Source organism: Anolis carolinensis, chromosome 6 (genome assembly GCF_035594765.1).
Source record: "Anolis carolinensis isolate JA03-04 chromosome 6, rAnoCar3.1.pri, whole genome shotgun sequence".
Lineage (NCBI taxonomy): Eukaryota > Metazoa > Chordata > Lepidosauria > Squamata > Dactyloidae > Anolis > Anolis carolinensis.
Genome location: NC_085846.1, coordinates 23,360,599 through 23,381,237, shown reverse-complemented (window position 1 = coordinate 23,381,237; position 20,639 = coordinate 23,360,599). Strand labels below are relative to the sequence as shown.

General features: G+C 43.2%; 2 protein-coding genes across 2 annotated transcripts in view; one reads left to right on the top strand and one right to left on the bottom strand.

Annotated features, from left to right (window-relative positions):
* Window positions 1-779: 779 nt before the first annotated feature.
* On the top strand, window positions 780-15,420 carry rras (RAS related). The gene is made up of 7 exons (XM_062957404.1): window positions 780-1,143; window positions 5,067-5,154; window positions 6,302-6,404; window positions 7,332-7,440; window positions 8,487-8,605; window positions 13,577-14,508; window positions 14,552-15,420. Exons 1-6 carry the CDS (start codon window positions 1,039-1,041, stop codon window positions 13,662-13,664), a joined length of 612 nt encoding a protein of 203 aa, XP_062813474.1. The 5' UTR covers window positions 780-1,038; the 3' UTR covers window positions 13,665-14,508; window positions 14,552-15,420.
* A 1,801-nt stretch (window positions 15,421-17,221) lies between these two features.
* prr12 (proline rich 12) overlaps window positions 17,222-20,639 on the bottom strand; it is a 46,365-nt gene continuing 42,947 nt past the window's right edge. The window contains exon 14 of the mRNA XM_062957403.1: window positions 17,222-20,455. Within this exon, the coding sequence (XP_062813473.1) occupies window positions 20,315-20,455 (141 nt within the window). The 3' untranslated portion in view covers window positions 17,222-20,314. The remainder of the gene's footprint in view (window positions 20,456-20,639) is intronic.

The window sequence follows — 20,639 nt, the reverse complement described above, 5'->3', positions numbered from 1 at the left end:
CAAAATCTGGCTACCAGTATTAAAAAAATTCTAAAGTCAGGACAGTAAATATAGAAGACTCAAAAAATAGGGAAATTCCAGACAGGCAACAACCAGGGCCAGTTGACACCTCCCAACCAAGGATTCCCCCAGGCAGGAAGCAGCCAGGCTTTGAAGCTGCAAGGCCATCCAATGCTAATCAAGATGGCTAAGTACAACATTCACACTTGCATCAAACAGACAAGAGTTGTTTCTCTCACCCTGGACATTCCACAGATATATAAACCCCACCTGCCAAATTTCCAACAGACCTCACACCCTCTGAGGATGCTTGCCAAAGATGTGGGCGAAATGTCAGGAGAGAATGCTTTTGGGACATGGCTATAATGCCTGGAACTCACAACAGTTTGTGACAGCCACTGGAACAGGCATGGGCAAACTTCGGCCCTCCGGGTGTTTTGGACTTCAACTCCCGCAATTCCTAACAGCCTACCGGCTGTTAGGAATTGCGGGAGTTGAAGTCCAAAACACCCGGAGGGCCGAAGTTTGCCCATGCCTGCACTGGAGCATAATAACTACTTTCAAAGTAAGTGCCGCACTATTAAACAGTAACAGTTTCAAAACAGGAACAGAAAAGTTTTCAAATGTTGTGGCGTAGGATCAGATCCTGGTTATATAGGGAAGTGTAGATCCAGGTTTAGCAGGAACCTCCCTTCCTGCTTTCCTTGCCAGCGACGGGGCGGGTCCATACTACACATCCCAAGAAGGGGAGGAGTGTTGTTTGGGGTTCCGGACGTGGGACCCGCCCCGGAGCGGCTCCGGCTGGCCAAATAGGGAAGCGGAGGAGCAGCAGCAGCCGGGAAGGAGGAGGAGGAGAAGACGCCGCATTTCGCTTTCTGCGAGGGGCGAGCCCTCTCCTCCCTCTCCAGGCCCACTCCGCATCTCAGTCTCAGCCATCTTTTGGGGGCCCGAGGAGCCAACAAGTGGGGCATGGCATTGGCGGGGCGCTGGGCTGTTTGAAAGCTCGCTTTGTTGACTTTTTTGTCCGCCTCCCGAACCATGATGAATCCCAACGAAGGCGCGGCGCCGCAGGAGAAGTACAAGTTGGTGGTGGTCGGCGGGGGCGGCGTGGGCAAAAGCGCCCTCACCATCCAGTTCATCCAGGTAAGGGCCCAGGGAGGGAGAGATTGGGGTTCACAAGCCCAAGTTTCCCCCTTTTGTAGGGTGTGCCGAGGAGAACAGGGTGGGGAAACCAGGAGGAAACTTTCCCAACTTACAAAGTTGTGTCTTAAGTTGTAGAACTTCGGGAAGGGTTGATCTCCACGGGGGGAATAATGCTGCCAATTGAACTGCCATGCCTCAGTGTTAGGGAATCCTAGGGCCCTTCCACACAGCCTCTATATCCCAGAATATCAAGGCAGAAAATCCCACAGGATCTGCTTTGAACTGGGTTATCTGTGTCCACACTTTCATATATTCCAGTCGAAAGAAGAAAATGTGGGATTTTATTCAGCCCTAAAGCCCATCCATACTGCCCATATATTCCAGGATCTGATCCCAGGTTATCTGGCAGTGAAGACTCATATACTCCAGTTTAAAGCAGATAATCTGGGATCAGATCCTGGGATAAAGGGCAGTGTGGAAAGGCCCCTAGAAGTGGTACTTTTTGTAAGATCTCTCGCCCTCTTCTGCTAGAATGTGTGGGATAAATGCACTTTCAGTGCAATGGCTGAAGCCTTATAGAGTCCTGGGCTACACTGCCATATAAAATCCAAGTGATATGCTTTGAACTGGATTATATGGCAATGTGGACTCATATAATCCAGTTCAAAGGAGACAATGTGGATTATCTACTTTGATAATCTGGATCATATAACAGTGTAGATCCAGCCATGGAGATATGGGGTTGTTTGAACTAGATTCTATAACAGTGTAGACTCATATAATCCAGTTCAAAGCAGGCAGTGTGTATTATCTGCTTTGATAATCTGGATTATATGGCAGTGGATCCAGCCCTTGAGAGATGTAGTTGTTTGAACTGGATTATATGTCAGTGTAGACTCGTATAATCCAGTTCAAAGCAGACTGTGGATTATCTGTGTTTATAATTTGGATTATATGGCAGTGTAGAGCCAGCCCTGAAGAGTTGTAATTGTTTGGCGAGGCAGGCACACTCTTTGACAGTGAACGCTCAAGACCTTGTGAAACTACAACTCCCAAGATCCCATAGCCATTGAGCCAGGACACTTTGAAAGTTGGATTAAAATGCAGGTTGACTTTGGTTTTAAATGCCCTTGCTCAATATGAAAGCCTGGGAGTTGTAGTTTGTCTGATAAAGACCTTGTAAAACTACAACGCTCATGATTCTATCACTTTGAGCCATGGTAGTTAAAGTGATATCAGGCTGTATCTATGCTGTAGAGTTAACACACTTTGACACCACTTTAAATGCTTTGGAATAATGGGAGTTACAGTTTCACAAGGTCTTGAGCCTTCCTTGCCAAAGAGTGCTGGTGCTTCACCCAATGACAACTCTCTGGAGTTCCTTGAGTGGTATCAAAATGCAGTAATGCCCCCCAGAGAAGGGTGAAGACCTTGTAAACTATAGATCTCATGATATCACAACATAGAGCCACGTGTGTTAGGCTGGATCTACACTACCACATAATCCAGATCATCAAAGCAGATAATCTGGGTTTTCTATGGCAATGTAGATGGGGCCTTAAAGTGATGTCAAACTGCATTCATTCTACAGCGTAGATTCACTCAGAGAAGGCGAAAGACCTTTTAAAACTACAGATTTCATGATTCCATTAATATTGAGCCATGGACATTAAAGTGGCATCAAACTGCAATAATTCTGCAATATAAATACACCCTACGCCTCTAGGAACATGCTGTTCCCCCCCAGGGGACTATGTGCCTAGGATCGAGGCATGTGGTGAGGTTTTTGTTTTTTCTTCCCCTCTGGCAGCTGCCCTTTCTTGCAAATCCCCGCCATAAACAGTGGGGAGAGGCCAAAGCAATCTAGTTGGCATCCTCTTCCTAGATGCAAGAGAGAGGCGGTTGGGAGTTAATGCTCCAGAATGGATTTTCTCAAACCCCAAGGCCATCCCTTTCCGGGCTGTGATCCTCCTTGTTGGAAGCCTGGTGGTGGGGGAATCATTTGGCTCAGAGCCCTTTGCAAAGGTAGGAGTCAAACGGAGCAGGAACCAAGGAGTGGCCAGAAAGAGCAAGAGAACAACAAGGATGGTGATCAGATTATCCTGAATTTAGAATCTCCTATTTCAGTCCTGAGCTTTTCAGAGGTGCCTGGAAACAGAATATAGAGCCTAGCTGGCATATAAAACTGTTGACAGGTCCCTAGATGGCCCCAACTTGAGATTTGGAGGCAGACATGTTCCTCCAATATTTATTAACCATCCCCTTGGACCGTTGGCCACATAACCCTAGGGTTGAGTGAAGCTGGAGTACAATAATATCTAGATCAGGGATGGGCAAACTTTGGCCCTCCAGGTGTTTTGGGCCAAGGTTTGCCCATCCCTGGTGTAGAAAGTTGTATCTTTCCGCCCTTGCCTTCGAGAGCCACTTCAAGTCCTGACTTGCAATATGGGTCTGGAGATACCAAAGTTCTGACTGTATATAAGGAAATTTGGGATGATCTATGGCATTTGTTTTACTCTGCTGATTCAAGGTGTCCTGGAAGAGAAGAAGACTGTTTGCGAGTTACTTCTTGTTAATATTTTACTCCCCACGGAAATACATTCTTCGACAAACACAATAATTTGCTCAGTCTTGGGAACTGTGGTTTGACTCTTGGGGGAAAGTTATCATTTATTGTTTTACTTCGGATCCCATGATCGTACTTTCTGTCACCCAGAAAGACAATACTTGAATTATTATTTTTGAAGAGAAGAATTGTGGCCAAGGGTTCATCTACACCAGTGATTCTCAACCTGTGGGTCCCCAGATGTTTTGGCCTTCAACTCCCAGAAATCCTAACTGCTGGTAAACCTGCTGGGATTTCTAGGAGTTGTAGGCCAAAACACTTGGGGGCCCACAGGTTGAGAACCACTGATATACACTGTAGAATTAATACAATTTTGCACCACTTTCACCACTATGGCTCAATGCTATGGAATCATGGGATCTGCAGTTTTTACAAGGTCTTTTGCCTCCTTTGCCAAAGAATGCTGATGTCTCAGCAGACTACAATTCCCATGATTCCATAGCATTGAACCATGGCAGTTATGTTAGAGACAAACTGCATGGAACTTTCAGTGTAAATCAGTGGTTCCCAACCTTTGGTCCTCCAGGTGTTTTGGACTTCAGCTCCCGCAATTCCTAACAGCTGGTAAGTTGGCTGGAATTTCTGGGAGTTGAAGTCCAAAACACCTGGATGACCAAAGGTTGGGAACCACTGGTGTAGATGCACCCTGAGCGGCAAACAGTATGGATAGAGCTTGGAAAAGTTGGACTTTCTGCCTGAGGATTATGGGAGTTGTAATACCCCCCCCCCATAAGCCTATACTGTTGTGCAAGTGAGCAAAAATGGGAGTTGAGGCTTAAAAGTTGTTGATAGTCCCAGCTAGAAAAGGCTTATTGAATCAATTACACTATGTAACACAATTTTTGTTCCTGGGTTCTAAACGTCATTTCCTAATTGGCTCTATCATAAAAACATGGAAAAAATTTAGTAAACAGCAAAGACTTTGTTTTTGCGGGACATCCTGTAGCACATTTTCCTTTAGTTTTTCAATGAATATCTCATCGAGTCACAACCAATTTAACATAGTTTGTGGCAGCCACAAAAATGACACTGCTGGAGTATAACAATTACTGTATTTTCAAAGTAAGTACAGCAAAAATTAAACCGAAAATAACACTCAAACAGATTTCTTTTCAAATTTTGTTATATAGTGTTATATAATATGGAGTCAACACTTACTGTAGTTTCTATTGAGTCAGTGGGTCTATTTAATTGGGATTATTTTTAAGACTTAGGTCTAGATTTCCTGTTTTTGCTACACAGAGTAAGAACTCTTGCTATCATTGTTAACTTCCTTTCCTCCTCCCTCTTTTTTCAGTCATATTTTGTCTCCGACTATGACCCCACGATTGAGGACTCGTATACAAAAATCTGCAACATTGATGGAACCCCAACGCGGCTGGACAGTGAGTATCTATTAACTGGCATTGTGTTGACATGTTGTAGAAGTTATGCACAAGTGGGCTGAAGCTTGGCGGAAGGTGATCCTAGCATGTTGCGGTGCATAACATCCTTCCCGGTATCACATAATAGGTTCTCTCCTGACCACAGTTTTGCATTTTTATGCCTTCCTGCTCTGTGTTGCCCTCCCTGTAGCGGTGAGGGCCATCCTGTTTGTGGGACAAGTGGTTGCTTGCTTGTTTAGAAACAACAGTAGCAATAAAACAGCACAGCAGAGACAGGGTGGGAAAGTTGACAGAGGCTGAACCTAGATAAAATACGCCAGGAAATGAGCAATATCCCATCAACCAGGGTTGGTCAGAAATTATGCCAGGATCTAGTAGTAAACCTCTATGTGGTTTGTACCTATGTAGCTAACCAGGGATCACTAGAGGCTCAGTTCAGTTACATACTTCGACTCAGAACATGTTCAGATGCACTCTTTCTTTAAGTTCAGGTTGGAGGATCTTGGGTTTCTATTTTAATAATTCTGTGCATAAAACCAGGTTTGTATACATTGGACATTAAAAAGCAAAGCTCTCACTGTCTCCACATCCATGTGGACAATTTTGTATTTGGGAGAGAACCAAGATAACTTCTGATCATCATCTTGGAGAAAAATCATAGCAAAATTATCCTTTTTTAAAGGCATTGCTTGAGGTGGGGCAGGCAAGTTGAGACACTTCACATGGAGTGCAAGTCTCACTTGGTCCTAGCCACCATAGCTATTGGAGAGATGATGGGAGTTGGACTCCAACAGCATCTGCAAGGCTTCAAGTTGCCCCCATCAGATCTACTCTATAGTTAACCCAGTAGCCTCCATAAGATCTATTTGTGATGGTTTATCTCTCCATCGATCTTTTCTCCTCTATTGTCAGGCAGTTCTGTGTTGGTTGGGAGCTGCTGCTTTAATTTAACATGATGCCCATGATGTAGCATCATTCTAAGGCATTATGAGAAATTTAAGTTTCTCTGGGATCTATCCACCAAAGGGTTACCTGAACCAGATGGTACTTTAGCAAGAGATTTGCTTACATTAATGTTGCTAAATTATATTAATCCCATCATATTCAGAATGAGTCAGATCTAATTGGATTTTCTTTTTTCCATCAGTTCTGGACACTGCTGGGCAGGAGGAGTTTGGGGCCATGCGAGAGCAGTATATGCGCACAGGGGAAGGTTTTCTCCTGGTCTATGCCATCAACGACCGTGGCAGGTAAGGCTGCAAGCCATAATATTCCCTTTTTGAGGTCCATACTTTATTGGTGATACATTTTTCTGGTGAACAATTGATCAAAAGTTGAACTCCCCAGTAGACATAGTGACTTCCCATTGCTTTTTCTTCTGCCTCTTCTGTGTTGTTCAACCTGACCACAGAAATTGAGCATTCTGATTCCCATTGTACAGATTAAGAAAGCTGATGTTGAGAAAATGTTGTCCTAAATTGGCCAATACGTTCTCCTACAGTTTTGGAAGATTTTGTCACTTCAGTAGCCACATTCCAGCTCACAAGTTGGCATCATTCATGGTCCCCGAACCAAGACGATTTCTTCTAACAAGGACACCAGAATGCACATCCCAAGAGTTATGGGATATTGAGGGAGGCTGACCCTCAGTGGTCCTCCTTAAGTGGTATCAGATATTTCACTTGCTGTGGCTGCTACTACATTATTCCTTTTTTATGGAGCAATAGCTAAGAAGTAACTGTATGTGTGTATGTTAGAAAAAAACAATTTAGTAATTACTAGTGCTATAGTTCCATTGTTCCACTGGACATCTTTCGAGAAAGCCAACACTCTGGAAAGAAATGAGAAAGTAATCTTCACCAAAACATAGGGGAGATAGTGGGGATTGGAGAGGGAAAGTCTACTCCTGATAGAGCATCTCATTGGATCTTAGGGCAGGGCTAAGAAATCTTTGGCCTCCAGATGATTTGGCTTAAAGTTCCCATAGTCCCTAACCATTGGGGCTTCTGGGAACCAAAGTCCATAAGATCTGGAAGACCAAGTGTTTCCCACCCCTATATTTGGATGTGAGAGTTTGTCTGCCCCTAGATGCTTTCTCCTCCATCTTCAAAGCATTGCCCTGCTGCAGTGTCTCTTGCCAAGCACTTTCATCTGTTTCCTTTTCTTTCCAACCTTAGTTTCATTGAGATAAACAAGTTCCACACTCAAATACTTCGAGTGAAAGACCGTGATGAGTTCCCCATGATCCTTGTGGGCAACAAGGCTGACTTGGACCTTCATCGGCAGGTGAGGGGCTGCAGAGTTTAATTGCGACACGATGTCTCCACATTGTTTGGTGTTGCGGCATGTGATATGGCTTACTATTGGTGTCAGTCTTCCTATCAAGCTCTTGTCCAGCAACTCATTGTGTATTAAAGTAGATTTTAGGTGGGTTGGCACAAACAGAACCAATTTGCTTGCAACAGGATGTTGCTAAATCAAAAAAGTCTGTCACATTGCATTCAGAGCTTTGGAAAGTTACTTTTGTACTACAGTTCCCAGAATCATGGTAAGTGAGGGGATTTGGGGAGCTGCAGTCTAAAAAAGAGCGTCCTACGTTTAGTTAGTATGTTCAAGTAATCAAGTAACCCATTTGCTTTTGAGTTGAAATAATATTTTGGAAGCAGAGTGTCTGAATTCTTTGGGTTGCTGCGAGTTTTCTGGGCTGTATGGCCATGTTCCAAAAGCATTATCACCTGACATTTTGCCCACATCTATGGCAGGCATCCTGAGGTTGTGAGGTCTGTTGGAAACTCTGCAGGTGGGGTTTATATATCTATGAAATATCCAGGGTGGGAGAAAAATGGAAATGTCCAGGGTGGGATGCCTGCCATAGGTGTGGGCGAAATGTCAGGAGATAATGCTTCTGGAACATGGTCATACAGCCCAGAAAATTCACAGCAAGTCAGTGATTCTGGCCATGAAAGCCTATGACAACACATACAATTTTTTTTTGTTTTTATAGTAGATGTTTCCAAATCCAAGTTTCTGATGTGATTGGATTCCGACTCCCAAAAGTCTTGGTTTAGTGGGTCAAGCATTGTGTTTGACTCTAGACAGCAGGATTTGAATTCCAGCCCAGGAATCCCACTGGGTGCCCTTGAGCAGGACACACTCTCTCAGCCCAAGAAGGCGGCAATGGCTAGCCCCATTAATCAATATGAAGGCCCAGAAGAACAGTAGATACTATTGAGTTATCCAAAACTGACCCCCCATTTTCTTTTAGCCATTCTCCTCATCCTACAATCCTATCTCCATGGTTGCTCATGCTTCACCTTCTCAAATATTGGCAGGTGTCCAAAGAGGAGGCCCTCAGCTTTGCCCGGGAGAATCGGATCCCGTACATGGAAGCTTCTGCCAAACTCCGCCTCAATGTGGACGAATCTTTCCATGAGCTGGTGAGGGCCATCAGGTAAGACTTGGGCAGGTGGCTGCCGGCATCGCAGACCATGACACAATAAATTACAGTGTGACCCCCATATCTGCGGGAGATGTTTCTGCACACACAGTGGAAACAGGAGAACTGTGGATGTTAGCAAACTCTGTTGAAATCAACAACTTCTGATGGAGCTAACATAGAGTTGTGCATGTGTTGATGTATGTATATCTATGTTATCCCATCTTCTTCCAATATGGGATGCAACGAAGATTAAAATAAAATACAACTTAAAAGACAATTATACTAAAAATGTTAAAATTATTTGTTTAACTTATATCCACCAAGGAAACCAAGACAGTTGGTCACAAAGTTTAAAAAATGAGACAAATTTAGTAATCTGATGATGCAAAACTTAAAAACCAATTGAATGAATCAAATTATTAAGTATGTTATCCAGTTAAAGTTTGCGCTGATTTAAAACCAGCTTAGAAGCATTTAGATTATAGGCGAAGGAATGTACAGCAAACCTCTCGCCTAGTAAAAAGACTTTTCTACTTCAATGGGTTTCACATGAGAAGCCAGCCAAATTTTTGAAAACAGAAGAAAACGTGTACATGCATCCTTTATTTCCCTCTGTAACGGGTTTACTGTGATTTTTTAATTTTCAAGTGAAAGAAGTGATGGAAAATGGAAGACACCCTTTCCCTGTAATTTCCTGTGAATGAGGCTGGGCACATTAACAACTTCATCTGGAAGCATTCTTTTTCTTTTCTTTTTTTTCGGCAGCCGCTCCCAAATTCTGGAGCTCCTTATGAAAGGAGGTTTGGCTGGCTTCCTCCCTGTTGTCTTCCTATTGGCAGGCAAAGACTTTTCTTCTTCCGGCAGGCCTTTGGCAACCGGCAGAGCTTTCTCCGAAAGAGGCTTCTAACTGGAAGGATGCTTTATTTTCTTCTGTTGGTGTGTTTAAAACTGCATACTAATGTTTTGTTTTTCTCCTAGTGCTCATTTTATATTAATTGTAATTTCCTGGTCTGAATTTTATTGAGAGCCAGGTTGACTCTCTCGTTCTTTGGGGGAAAGTAGGATATAAATCAAACCATTGAGAAGTACAGTTAGTACTGTACTGTGTTTTATTTATTGTTTTTAAATAGGTCATTGGCTGCTGTAAAAACATCAGATGGTAATAACTTATTTTATTTTTAGCTGTTTCTCCCTTGGTGTAAGCACTCACCCCGAAGTATTTCAGGCCCACAGTGCTTATAGTTTGGCGTGGAGTAGAGCTCTCCAACTATTTATTTATTCATTGTATCAGAAGCAAATTGAGAATACAGCTATAATGTATGAAAAACCACAAAGTTAAAAACTTGGCATTATGCTAAGTTTCCTTTGACCAGAAGCTGGCCACTTGGAGTGCCTCTGGTGCTGCTGTGAGAAGGTCCTCCATTGTGCATGTGGCAAGGCTCAGACTGCATTGTAATAAATGGTCTGTGGTTTGCTATTCTCCACATTTGCATGTTGTGGACTCCACTTTGTAGCCCCATTTCTTAAAATTGGCTCTGCATCTCGTGGTGCCAGAGCGCAGTCTGTCCAGCACCTTCCAAGTCACCCAGTCTTCTGTGTGCCCAGAAGTCTCTCATCCGGTCTCAGTCACTAACTGAGGTTCCGGTTTTAACCTGCCTCTTTTGGACTCTCACTTGCCGAGGTGTTCCTGTAAGTATCTCTGTAGATCTTAGGAAGATGTTTCTTAATTTAAGGCACTGGCATGCTGGCTGATATCCAAACAGAGGATGGTTGTCAGTTCTTAAGATGAAAAGCACATGTCTGTGTTTTAGATGGTTTAGGAATCAGCTGGTTTTCTCTGTAGTAAGCAGTAAGAGCACCTAAAGCTTCAGAGAGCTTCTGTTCAACCATGTCAAAGCTCTCTGAGAACTTTAAATGTCTATCGTCATCATCATAATCATCCCAGTCATCTCTCTGCAGGGAGACCCAAAGCTATGGAAAGAGCAAGAGAGTTCATAAAAGTAGCACAGGTTGAATATCTCTTGTCCAAAATGCTAAGGACCAGAAATGTTCCATATTTCCCACTTTTTCTGATTTTGGAATATTTGCCTATACATAATGAGAAATCTTAGAGGTGGAACTCAAGTCGACACACAAAATACAATGATGTTTTATATGCACCTTATTTATGTGACCACTATACTACTCCCAGAATTCCATAGGATGTTGCATGGAGCCATAGCACAAAAACAGTATATTGGCACACTAAATAGGGCAAAGGGCTAAACTGGAGTCTGGGTCATTGTTGTGTTGATGGCATATGGCAATGAGATTTCTGTTCTACATCCTGAGAGTACAGGCAGTTCCCAAGTTACGAAAAATATAGGTTCTGTATGTTTGTTCTTAAGTTTAATTTGTATGTAAGCTGGAAAAGGTACATTTTTAAGTGTACAGTGTTCTCTCACTACTTCGTGGTTCGCTTTTTGCGGATTCGCTGTTTTGTGGTTTTTCAATAAACACTAAAAGAATATAATAAACCATAAAAATTATTATTTTTCCTTCCTTCCTCTCTTTTTCTCCTTCCTTCCTAAGGAGAAAGCCTAAGGAAGGAAGGAAGGAGAAGCCGAAGGGAGAGAAAAGGAGGCCAAAGCAGCTTCATTTTCACCTCACAAGGCTGCGGCACCAGTGGGAGCGTGCATGGCAGTGCTTGTAAACAAGACAAAATATAGCGTCCCTACTTTGTGGATTTTCACTTTTTGTGGGTGATCCTGGAACATAACCCCTGCGATAAGTGAGGGAACACTATCTCCAGCCATATATATCTATCTGCCTGTCTTTTAGCTTTGGATAGCATAGGGAAAGGTTAACACCCCTGTGGTGTTTGTATTTCTGTCTGTGTCCCTGTTCAGAAGATTTCTCCTCACTTTCTGTCCCTGTGATCATTGGATTTTGAAAAAAAAATGGCTTGTTGTGGAAACAAGGATTGGTGAGAAAGCTTCAGTGGAGACTCCTTTCCCCCATGATAATTCTTTCAGGAGTGAATTCCCCTTTCAAGGGGTAGATTTCTCTCACTTCCTGTTGTCTCACTGCTGTTTTTAACAAGTTGTTTGTAAGTCAGATGTTTGCAACTCTGGGACTGCCTGTATAACATGCAAGGCTTACAGGAGCTTAAAGGTGCTCAGTTCTCTTTTTGTTTAGCACTCTGTCCACAAACACTTGTAGTGAATTCTAACTCACGTGCTCAGGATGTGGCATTCTAGTTCTGCAAAGAAAAAGGTGTTGTAGGTCTTGAAGGTCTTGAAAGCGGTGAGAATGTGTGGTGTGAACCTTGTTCAGTTAGGTGGTCTAGTACAGATTTTAACTTCCACCTCCCACCAGACAGACACCCACTGCTTCTGTGTATCTATGGTGCAGAACTAATGCAGTTTGATACCACTTTAACTTCCATGGCTCAATGCTGTGGAATCATGGGCATTGTAATTTTACAGGGTCTTTAGCCATCTCTGCCAAAGAGGGCTGGTGTCTCACCAAATTACAAATCCTATGAACCATGGCAGTTAAAGTGGTGTCAAACTGCATTAATTCTACAGTGTAGATGTGCCCTATGACTTCTCATGTGGTATACCGCTGCTGGATATGAGGGCTCATAAACTTGATCTGAAGAAATTATTTTTGGAAGCTACAACTTCAGAATCTCTTCATGACCACGATGACTGGGATATTCTGGATTTTGATTCAAAAAGTTAGTTTACCCAAAGCACTGCTTGTGAACAATAGCAAATGATGCCTTCTTCCAGAAATGCATCTGTGGAACTCTCTCCTAAGGGAAGTCACCTTGATCCAACCCAAATAAGTTTTAGATGGGACGTTAAAATTGATATGATTTGCTTGCTTTTTGGTGGATTTAGACTTCGTTTTAATTTGCTTCAAATATTTTTCTTTGTAATATTTTATTGTTTTAAATTCTACATAAAGAGCAGTGTTGGCAGGAACTTTTAGCAAGTATCGGGTATAGAAAGTTCGACTTCACCAACGTGGTGAGTGATGGCAGTGTGCTTTGACAGGCTGTATAAAACCTCTCTTTTCAGAATAAAGAGAAGGAAAGGCTACCTCGGTGGTAGAGAACTGCAGGCCCTCGACATCAGAGCTTCCCAAATGGCGTGTCATGACACATTATTGTGTCACCTGCAATGTTTAGGCATTGAACAAACATGACAAATGACAAAAAATTTTATAATTTGTTTTTATCATACAATCCTAACATTTCGTCCACATCTGTGGCAGGCATCCTCAGAGGTTATGAGGTCTGGCATGTGGGGTTTATATATCTGTGGAATGCCCAAGGTGGGAGAAAGAACTCTTGTCTGCTTGAGGCAAGTGTGAATGTTGCAGTTGGCCACCTTGAATGGCGTTGCAGCTTCAAAGCCTGGCTGCTTCCTGCCTGGCGGAATCCTTTGTTGGGAGGTGTTAGCTGGCCCTGATTGTTTCATGTCGGGAATTGTTTTCTGAGTGTTGTTCTTTATTTACTTCCTGATTTTAGAGTTTTTAAAAATACTGGTAGCCAGATTTTGTTCATTTCCATGGTTTCCACCTTTCTGTTGAAATTGTCCACATGCTTGTGGATTTCAGTGGCTTCTCTGTGTAGTCTGACACATAGTATAATGAAAGGGTTTCATGAGATGTGTTGTGTCCTCATGCATTTCTTGGTTACAGTTCATGTATGTGTCCATAATTCTTAAAAGGGGGTTGGCTTAACCTCTGGCTTGCTAGTAAAACTGACTTACTGTGTTGTGAAATGATGCATGTCTGAATGTTTGGAAAGTTCTGCTGTATGTGTTTTGGCTTACATCTTCCAATAGTCCCACACAGATGGCTGAAGGTACAGGATTGTGGAAATTGTAGCCCAAAGGCTTTCCAGCCCTGGAAGAACAGGCCAATTGTTTTTTTACATGTGATCTTTATTTCTTGCCACCATTTCTTCTATTTCTCTCTTTTTCCTCCCAGGAGGTTTCATGAGCTGGAGTCTCCTCCCGCCCCGACTGTTAGCCCCAAGAAGAAAGAACGCAAAGGTTGCCCTTGTTCCATTCTGTAAACTGCCTTCCCGCACCAAGCTACGGATCCTGGAAAGGGAAAGAAGAGCTGCTCTGTCTCCCTCCAGCGAGAGGGTTGCGCAGGATTGCTCCCTCGCTCCACTTTCCCCCACTTGCAACATGGGCTGGCAATGTGTATTCCGCAGTTGTGCCTCAATACTACACTTTCTCTACTGTCACAGAGGACCCTGCAAACTGGAACGGGAGCAGGAAGTGGATGTATCGTATTTCTCCAGACCTTCAGCACTGCTGTCGTGAACACGCTTTGTGCCACTTGGGAAGGATTCAAGCCCTGCGTATCCTACTCTTGACACTTTCCTGTCCTAAATTCTTCCAAGCAAATTGCATTGAATTGGTGGCCGCCTTTGCTCAAGGGTGCACATGGCAGGGTAATGTAAGAAATGTCGGTTTTGGGGCGAAAAATTGGAAGATGGACAGTTTGGTGAATATATATATTATGTTGGAGAATTGGAAAACCAGAGCCAGAGGATCATACACTTCACTGACGCTAGAGCCAGCAAGCTTCTGCACCTACACAGATGGGCATCCATGCTCCACGACATATTGTATGAATGCATTTAAAGGGGTGTTTTAATCTTTTTTAAAATAATAATCACAGCCTTAAGTGATCCCTATCTTCCCAGTAAGCTAAAAGAGATGCAACAGCAAGCACAGATTTTCCTACCCAGTAGCTGGTATTCCACATTGTACCACTCTTTACATGTAATCCTCTAATACGGGTGACACACACTAGCAAGCCACAAACCCCTTTATTAATCTATGGTGGAGTAGTAAGAAGTAATTCAATATATTTTTTTCTCTCGTTGTGATATTTTCCGTATATAGGTAGTAAGTAAGTAAGTAAGTAAGTAAGTAAGTAAGTATATAGGTAGAGGTACAAACAGCTCCTCCTCCCAACAAAACTGAGCAGTAAATGTTTAGAAAACCTAAGTGGTCTTTGGAACCAAATTACTAAACTAGTCGCCACTTTTAAAATTTTTATCCAAGAATAGAATTATTTGATTTCCTCCCCCTTTCCTTCACTATTACATCTAGAAGCAAGAAATTCAGATCTGGCAAAAGTTGTGACTAAAACTCCCATAATTTCCCACCTGTGGGCAGGTAGCATTTTGGAAATAATAGTCCACTATTCCAGATGTTGGATAAGCAAAGTAGTAAGCAGAATTGATTGCTCTTTTGTTAGTATTTCATCCACGATCAGTGAATTGATCATGTCCTGGGATTTCCCACTATATCTTTAAAGGCACAATCATGTTTAAATTTCAGTGTCTTTTTCGAGTGATCTGTACCACTGAACCACCTGATTTTCTTGTTCTTGTACAGTTCCAACACCTAGTCAAACATATTTGCTGTCTGCAGTAAAGTAAATAGTTAATGTTCAATGAATGTTCGGGGCAATTAGAAGATGGATAAAAGGAATATCTTTTGTTAACACCTCTTCTGTGATGTAGAACATTCCAGCTTCTAAATACCAAAGAGTTGATACTTAGCCAAAATTGAGGTTTCGAGGCACCTTAAATACAAACATACATAAATTACGGCCCACTTTGTTAATTATATCAAACAATGTTTTCAGTTGGCAGGGAAAATTCACATAGAGTGGTACACGGGTGGGGGGAGGGTCATTTTTGATACTGAATGGGGCTGAAAGCCCCATAACACACAAGGGTAGTAGTAGGCTGTGAGTTAAGTCACTTATCCAACAAGTGATTTTAATAAAAGGGAAGTTGTCCCACATCAGTCTTGTGCTTGTGTTTGCCATGGTGGGACTGAAGTCGGGAGCATTGAATGGACTGCTGGAATATTAAGTGTGGCGACTTGGGTGTGGCCATCTATAACAGAGGAGAACCTGTTCTGCTCCCAGAAAGCCGAATTTGTTTTCAATGTTCTCCCAGGTTTCATTCCAACGGTGGGTGAGGTCAAACATGTCAGCATATTTTAGCTCAAAGGTCTTAATACAAAACGGTATGAAAATAGCATATGATGGTTTCATGGAGAAGCGATTGCAGTTTCATGGAGAAGGTATCAATTGGGGCAAAGCAAGATGGAAGGATGGATACCCCCCAAAAGCTTTGATTTGGTGAGAGATCTACAATCTCTGATATACAACATGGGATGGGTTAGTTGCCTCAGGAGTGGTCTCAGGTTGGAGCTTATACATCCTTAATTGTAGTAAGCTATATTAAGAACAGGGATCTTAGTTTTTATGTAGACATACAGAGGATTAAACCGCTGAGCTGCTGAACTTGCTGACTGAAAGGTCAGGGGTTCGAATCCAGGGAGTGGAGTGAGCTCCTGCTGTTAGCCCCAGCTTCTGTCAAATTAGCATTTAGAAAACATGCGATGTGAGTAGATCAATAGGTACTGCTCCAACAAGAAGGTATAAGCACTCCGTGCAGTCATGCCTGGCCACATTACCTTGGAGGTGTCTACGAACAACACCGACTCTTCGGCTTAGAAATGGAGATGAGCACCAACCCCCAGAGTCGGGCATGACTAAACTTAATGTCAGGGGAAACCTTTACCTTTATACAGAGGATTATACTATGCAACACGATTTTTGTTCCCGAGTTATAAATGTCATTTCCTAATTGAAACACTGTTTTTGTGGGATGTCCTGCAAGACATTTTGCTATAGGTTTTAATGAATATCTTGTAGAGTCCCAACCAATTCAACCTAGTTTGTGGCAGCCACAAAAACGAAGTTTATGGAGTATAACAACTACTTTCAAAGTACGTACCATACATTTAAACAGGAAATAACACTTTCAAACCAGGAACAGAATTTTTTTTCAAAATTGCTACATAGTGTTACGCGAAGATATGTTCTAACAAGTTTGTGAAGGTGAGATTCAGCCAGTTTCTGCTCATGGTGTAACAAAGAGATATCTGTGAACTGATACCTGGCTTACAAAGGGAACCTGGTCTGGAGTTTCCTGCACAAGCAATGAATGTAGTGGATGAGCAGAAACTCCTGGACTAAACCTATGTAACCTTGCATATTCTGTACAAAATTAGCCTCACACAATGACACTGCTATTTTTGTGTAATGTTCTGACAAGCCTCTTCATGGGAAAGGACATTTGCACCTCATCAGGACCACAAAGGTGTGTGGAAGGGGCATTTGGTATTACTGCTAATATTTCTATCAAAATGGTTTGAAACCTCTACAGTAAATCATTGTATACATAGATCCACACTGCCTATTGACCTTATGAATTCACAGGAGTTTCTTAGACAAGGAATATTCATAGGTGGCTTGCCAATTCCTTCCTCTGAAGTACAGCCTACATCACCTGGATGGAGTGGCTTGTCCTTGTTTGGAGGTAAAGGTGGCATTTTCTGTGTATAAATGGAAGACAACTTTACCAAGGATTACTGGTTATTCCTGCAGATGATGAAGGTGGAAAAGTAGATCTGGATTTTCTTTTCTCTACCCTCCCAATGAACCAATTTCCAAGCAGACAAAACGTAACCAAAAAAGCCCTTTCCACTGCTGCCCAGCTCCCAACAAATGAACAAAGCTGTGCATCAGGCATTTGGTTTTTGCAAAGAAAAGTGTTTCTTGTCATTTTGTTGTGTACACAGTATACAATGTGAGTTTTACATATTGAGAGAAAAAAACGTCTCAGACACTAATAATAAACAATAAAAATATATAGGAACATCCAATAATACAGAACACAAATCCCATATCTCAGAACAATACCCTTGAGGCGCGAACAAGATACACAGAAATACACGTCGTAAAAAAGGGGACCTTCCGAGATCCAAATTGGGAGGGGGGGGGGGGCGGGGAGAAAAGTCTCTTATTTTTTTGTCACAGGAAGCAAAGGGTACATTTGTGTGTGTTCTCTCCATCAACCTGGAGCTGGGCCTCTCCAATTCTGGTAGTCAGGGTTTGGCGACTCAGTCCCCTCCATCCTGGAGTGATGCTTTCACAAGGTTTCGCATGGGATCGATGGCACCAGGTTTGTTGTCCCGAGAGGTCTCTTGGCTCTCTGTTCCTCAAATATTAACCCTGTACTGTGAAACCCTCCCTCTCCCCACCTCATTACTTCAAACCCATGTTCAACTAAGCCTCTTTCCACACACAAGGTTCAAGCTACAATCCTTCACCTCTAAGGCCCAACAGATCTTCGTAATCAGGTTTGTAAGGAAAAGCTGTTTTGTTAAAAAACTAAACCGCAAGCTTTAAAATATCCGAGAAGGCAGCCAGTCCACCTCCTTCCCCTTTAAAAAAAAACGAAGCGCCCCATTTTGAGTGGGGTTCACGGACACCAAATTTCCATCCACGCACACTCACATACATACTTGCCAACCTCTATTCATCCACAATAAATAATAGGGAGAAGGGTAGGATCTATGGGGACAGGAGGGATGCTGTGTATATATAAAAGACCCTGACCTACCTAAACACCCACATGGGCCACTTAAAACACATTTCTGTGCTGTTCAGGGATATGTCCACAGTCGTTCTGCTGGGTTAAAGGGAGTTTTGTTCCCTCTCCACATCTGAAGTACCTTTTCGCACCTCTTTCTCCTCTCTCTCTCTTCCATGAAAAACGTAGAAGTGTGCTGGGGAATTTTGACATGCCCTGCAGATTTACAAAAGTCAGTAACAAGGAATCTTTGAGGAAAAGGTGGAAGACTAAAGAATGGCAAATATCAGGGAATTTAGATATTGGGGGGGGGGGGGGGGGAGGGAGAATCAAATTGCATGTGCGGAGTGGATTTTTTAAAATTAAAAACAAATTTAAAATTAGAAAAGATGGCAGATGAATTAAATCAAATTGAAAAGAAAGAGAACATTGGGAGCAAGAATGAGGTAGACATTTGCTGGGACAAGGGAATCTGGTGGGGTGGGAAGATCACTAGGAAGATCCAAGGGTTAAAAGGCAGAGGAGGACTGGCTAACTGGTCACTATTTGTGTGTGAAGGAAATTATCAGGATGATCCAGAAGAAACAAAAGAAGTGGTGAACCTCAGGGTAGAAATACTGGTGAATTGTGAATTGAAGATGTCATAGCCAGGGCTGGGACTTAATTCATCCTCTATCTAAAATGTTCATTTTAGCCTTTCAGCTCAGGGTTTAGGGGGGGACCTTTGCTTAGGAGGGTGGGAGAGGGGTAGGGACACAGAATCTCCCTTCCCCCTCAATAACAACAACAACAATGAGTTCTTAAAAAAATAATGACCTCCTAATGAGTTTCAGTCCAAACCAAAGAACATCACAGCTACAATGAGAGAAAAGAGAGAAACTCCTGCGCGTTGTTAAGTTCAAGTTAGTCAAATACAATATGATACATAGACTTTTTATCCTATACAGTATATACAGCTGGAGGAGAGGGAGCAGATGCCTGCCTTGTCAAACACCATAAGGGGAGAATAGGGAGGGGAAAAGGATGACCCTTTCCCCAAAGGAGCTCTGATTGCCCTCAACTGCAGCCCTCCGGTGATCCAACAAGGGCCAGTTCAGAAATCCAGGGCAGAGAGATATGGGGAGATTTAAGAAAACTTGGTGCAGGCAGTTTGCTATGGATGCAATTATGCTCCCTTCCTTGCCCATTAACTGTTAGCTAGTCCAAAGGGATATTGAGTAGGGTTAGGGGAGATGTTCCACATGTCCGAAAGAGCTAGACTCCTGAACCCAATGGCAAAAAGGAGGGGGGGGGAAAGTGGCTTGCGGCAGGTCCACCAGCAGCAATTTTGAGTGAAAGAATAATAATGCTTCAGAAAAAAACACCTTCTGGAACAAGCTATGGTTGGGAAGGAGGAACTTGGCAATAAATAGTCCTGTTGGAAGCAAGAACAGAGGTGACCGCTATCAGTGGATGGGATGGTGGAGGCTTCCTTCTCCCTGCACCTCAAAACAACGGTTTATTTGGCGGAGATGTGTTTGTTTGTTGACCAGGAGGAGAAAGATGGGGAAGCAGGGTTACATCCTACCTGGTCAGACTGTGAATAGGATCCAATATGGTAACAAGGGTGGCCCAGCACACCATCCCTCACACTCCAATTCTGAACTCTTGCTACGGAGAAGTAAAGGTTCTTGACAGGAGAGGTGCAGGACAGACACCAAGAAACCCAGAACCTTTTGCTCCCTCCATTCTCTTTGCTGCTTACCGACCCAACTTCCACTTCCCTTCACCCTGAACAAAAACCAGGAGTCCGGGATCCCAGCCTCCCAGCTCTAAATCACACACCACCTTGACCTTCCTATAGGTTCTCCTACTCTCCCACCCCCCACCAGAGCAGGGGGCAAGGCTGCTCAATTAGACATTTATACATTTATATATAAATAATATTTCTCTGTACAGCCAGGGCGAAAGGGAAAGGGGTTGTCCAACCACCCAACGTTTGATGAGAACCTTCCTCGACATGTCCTCTCTGCCATTGCAAACTTCCCACACACCCCACCCACCCTAAAATAAGGAGTCCCATCCCAGATCCTGCTTTGAAGAAAGAAAAAAAAAGAAAACCTGGAAAGGGAAGGGGTGGTGGTCAGCTGGGTCTGAACTCCTTGCTTGTAATGGTACCCCTCGACCTTCCTCTCCCCACTTCCTGCTCTGGCTCTGCAGAGGGGCGGGATTTAGGCAGCCCCTCCCGGGGCGTGGCTCTGGCGGCTGCGTCACGCACATTTATTCTGCGCCTGAGTCAGCAACTCGCTGAAGGAGTCAAACAGTTTCTCTAGCCATGGCTGGTTGCGCATGCACTGCTGCACCACTTCCTCCTGGCCCAGGTCCTCGTCCTGACCCTCAATTGCCGTCGTCTGGAGAAAGAGAGGATCAAACATTAGCGCCCAGTGCAAGAGACATGCACGAGTATTTCGAGAGAGCACCAGGATGAGATTTTAAGGTTAACTTTTTGAATGTGTTACTTATATTGTTATACGTTTGGGAGAAAAAGAGCAGGATATGATGCAGATGCTGCTGATGGATGGATGCATAGAAAGG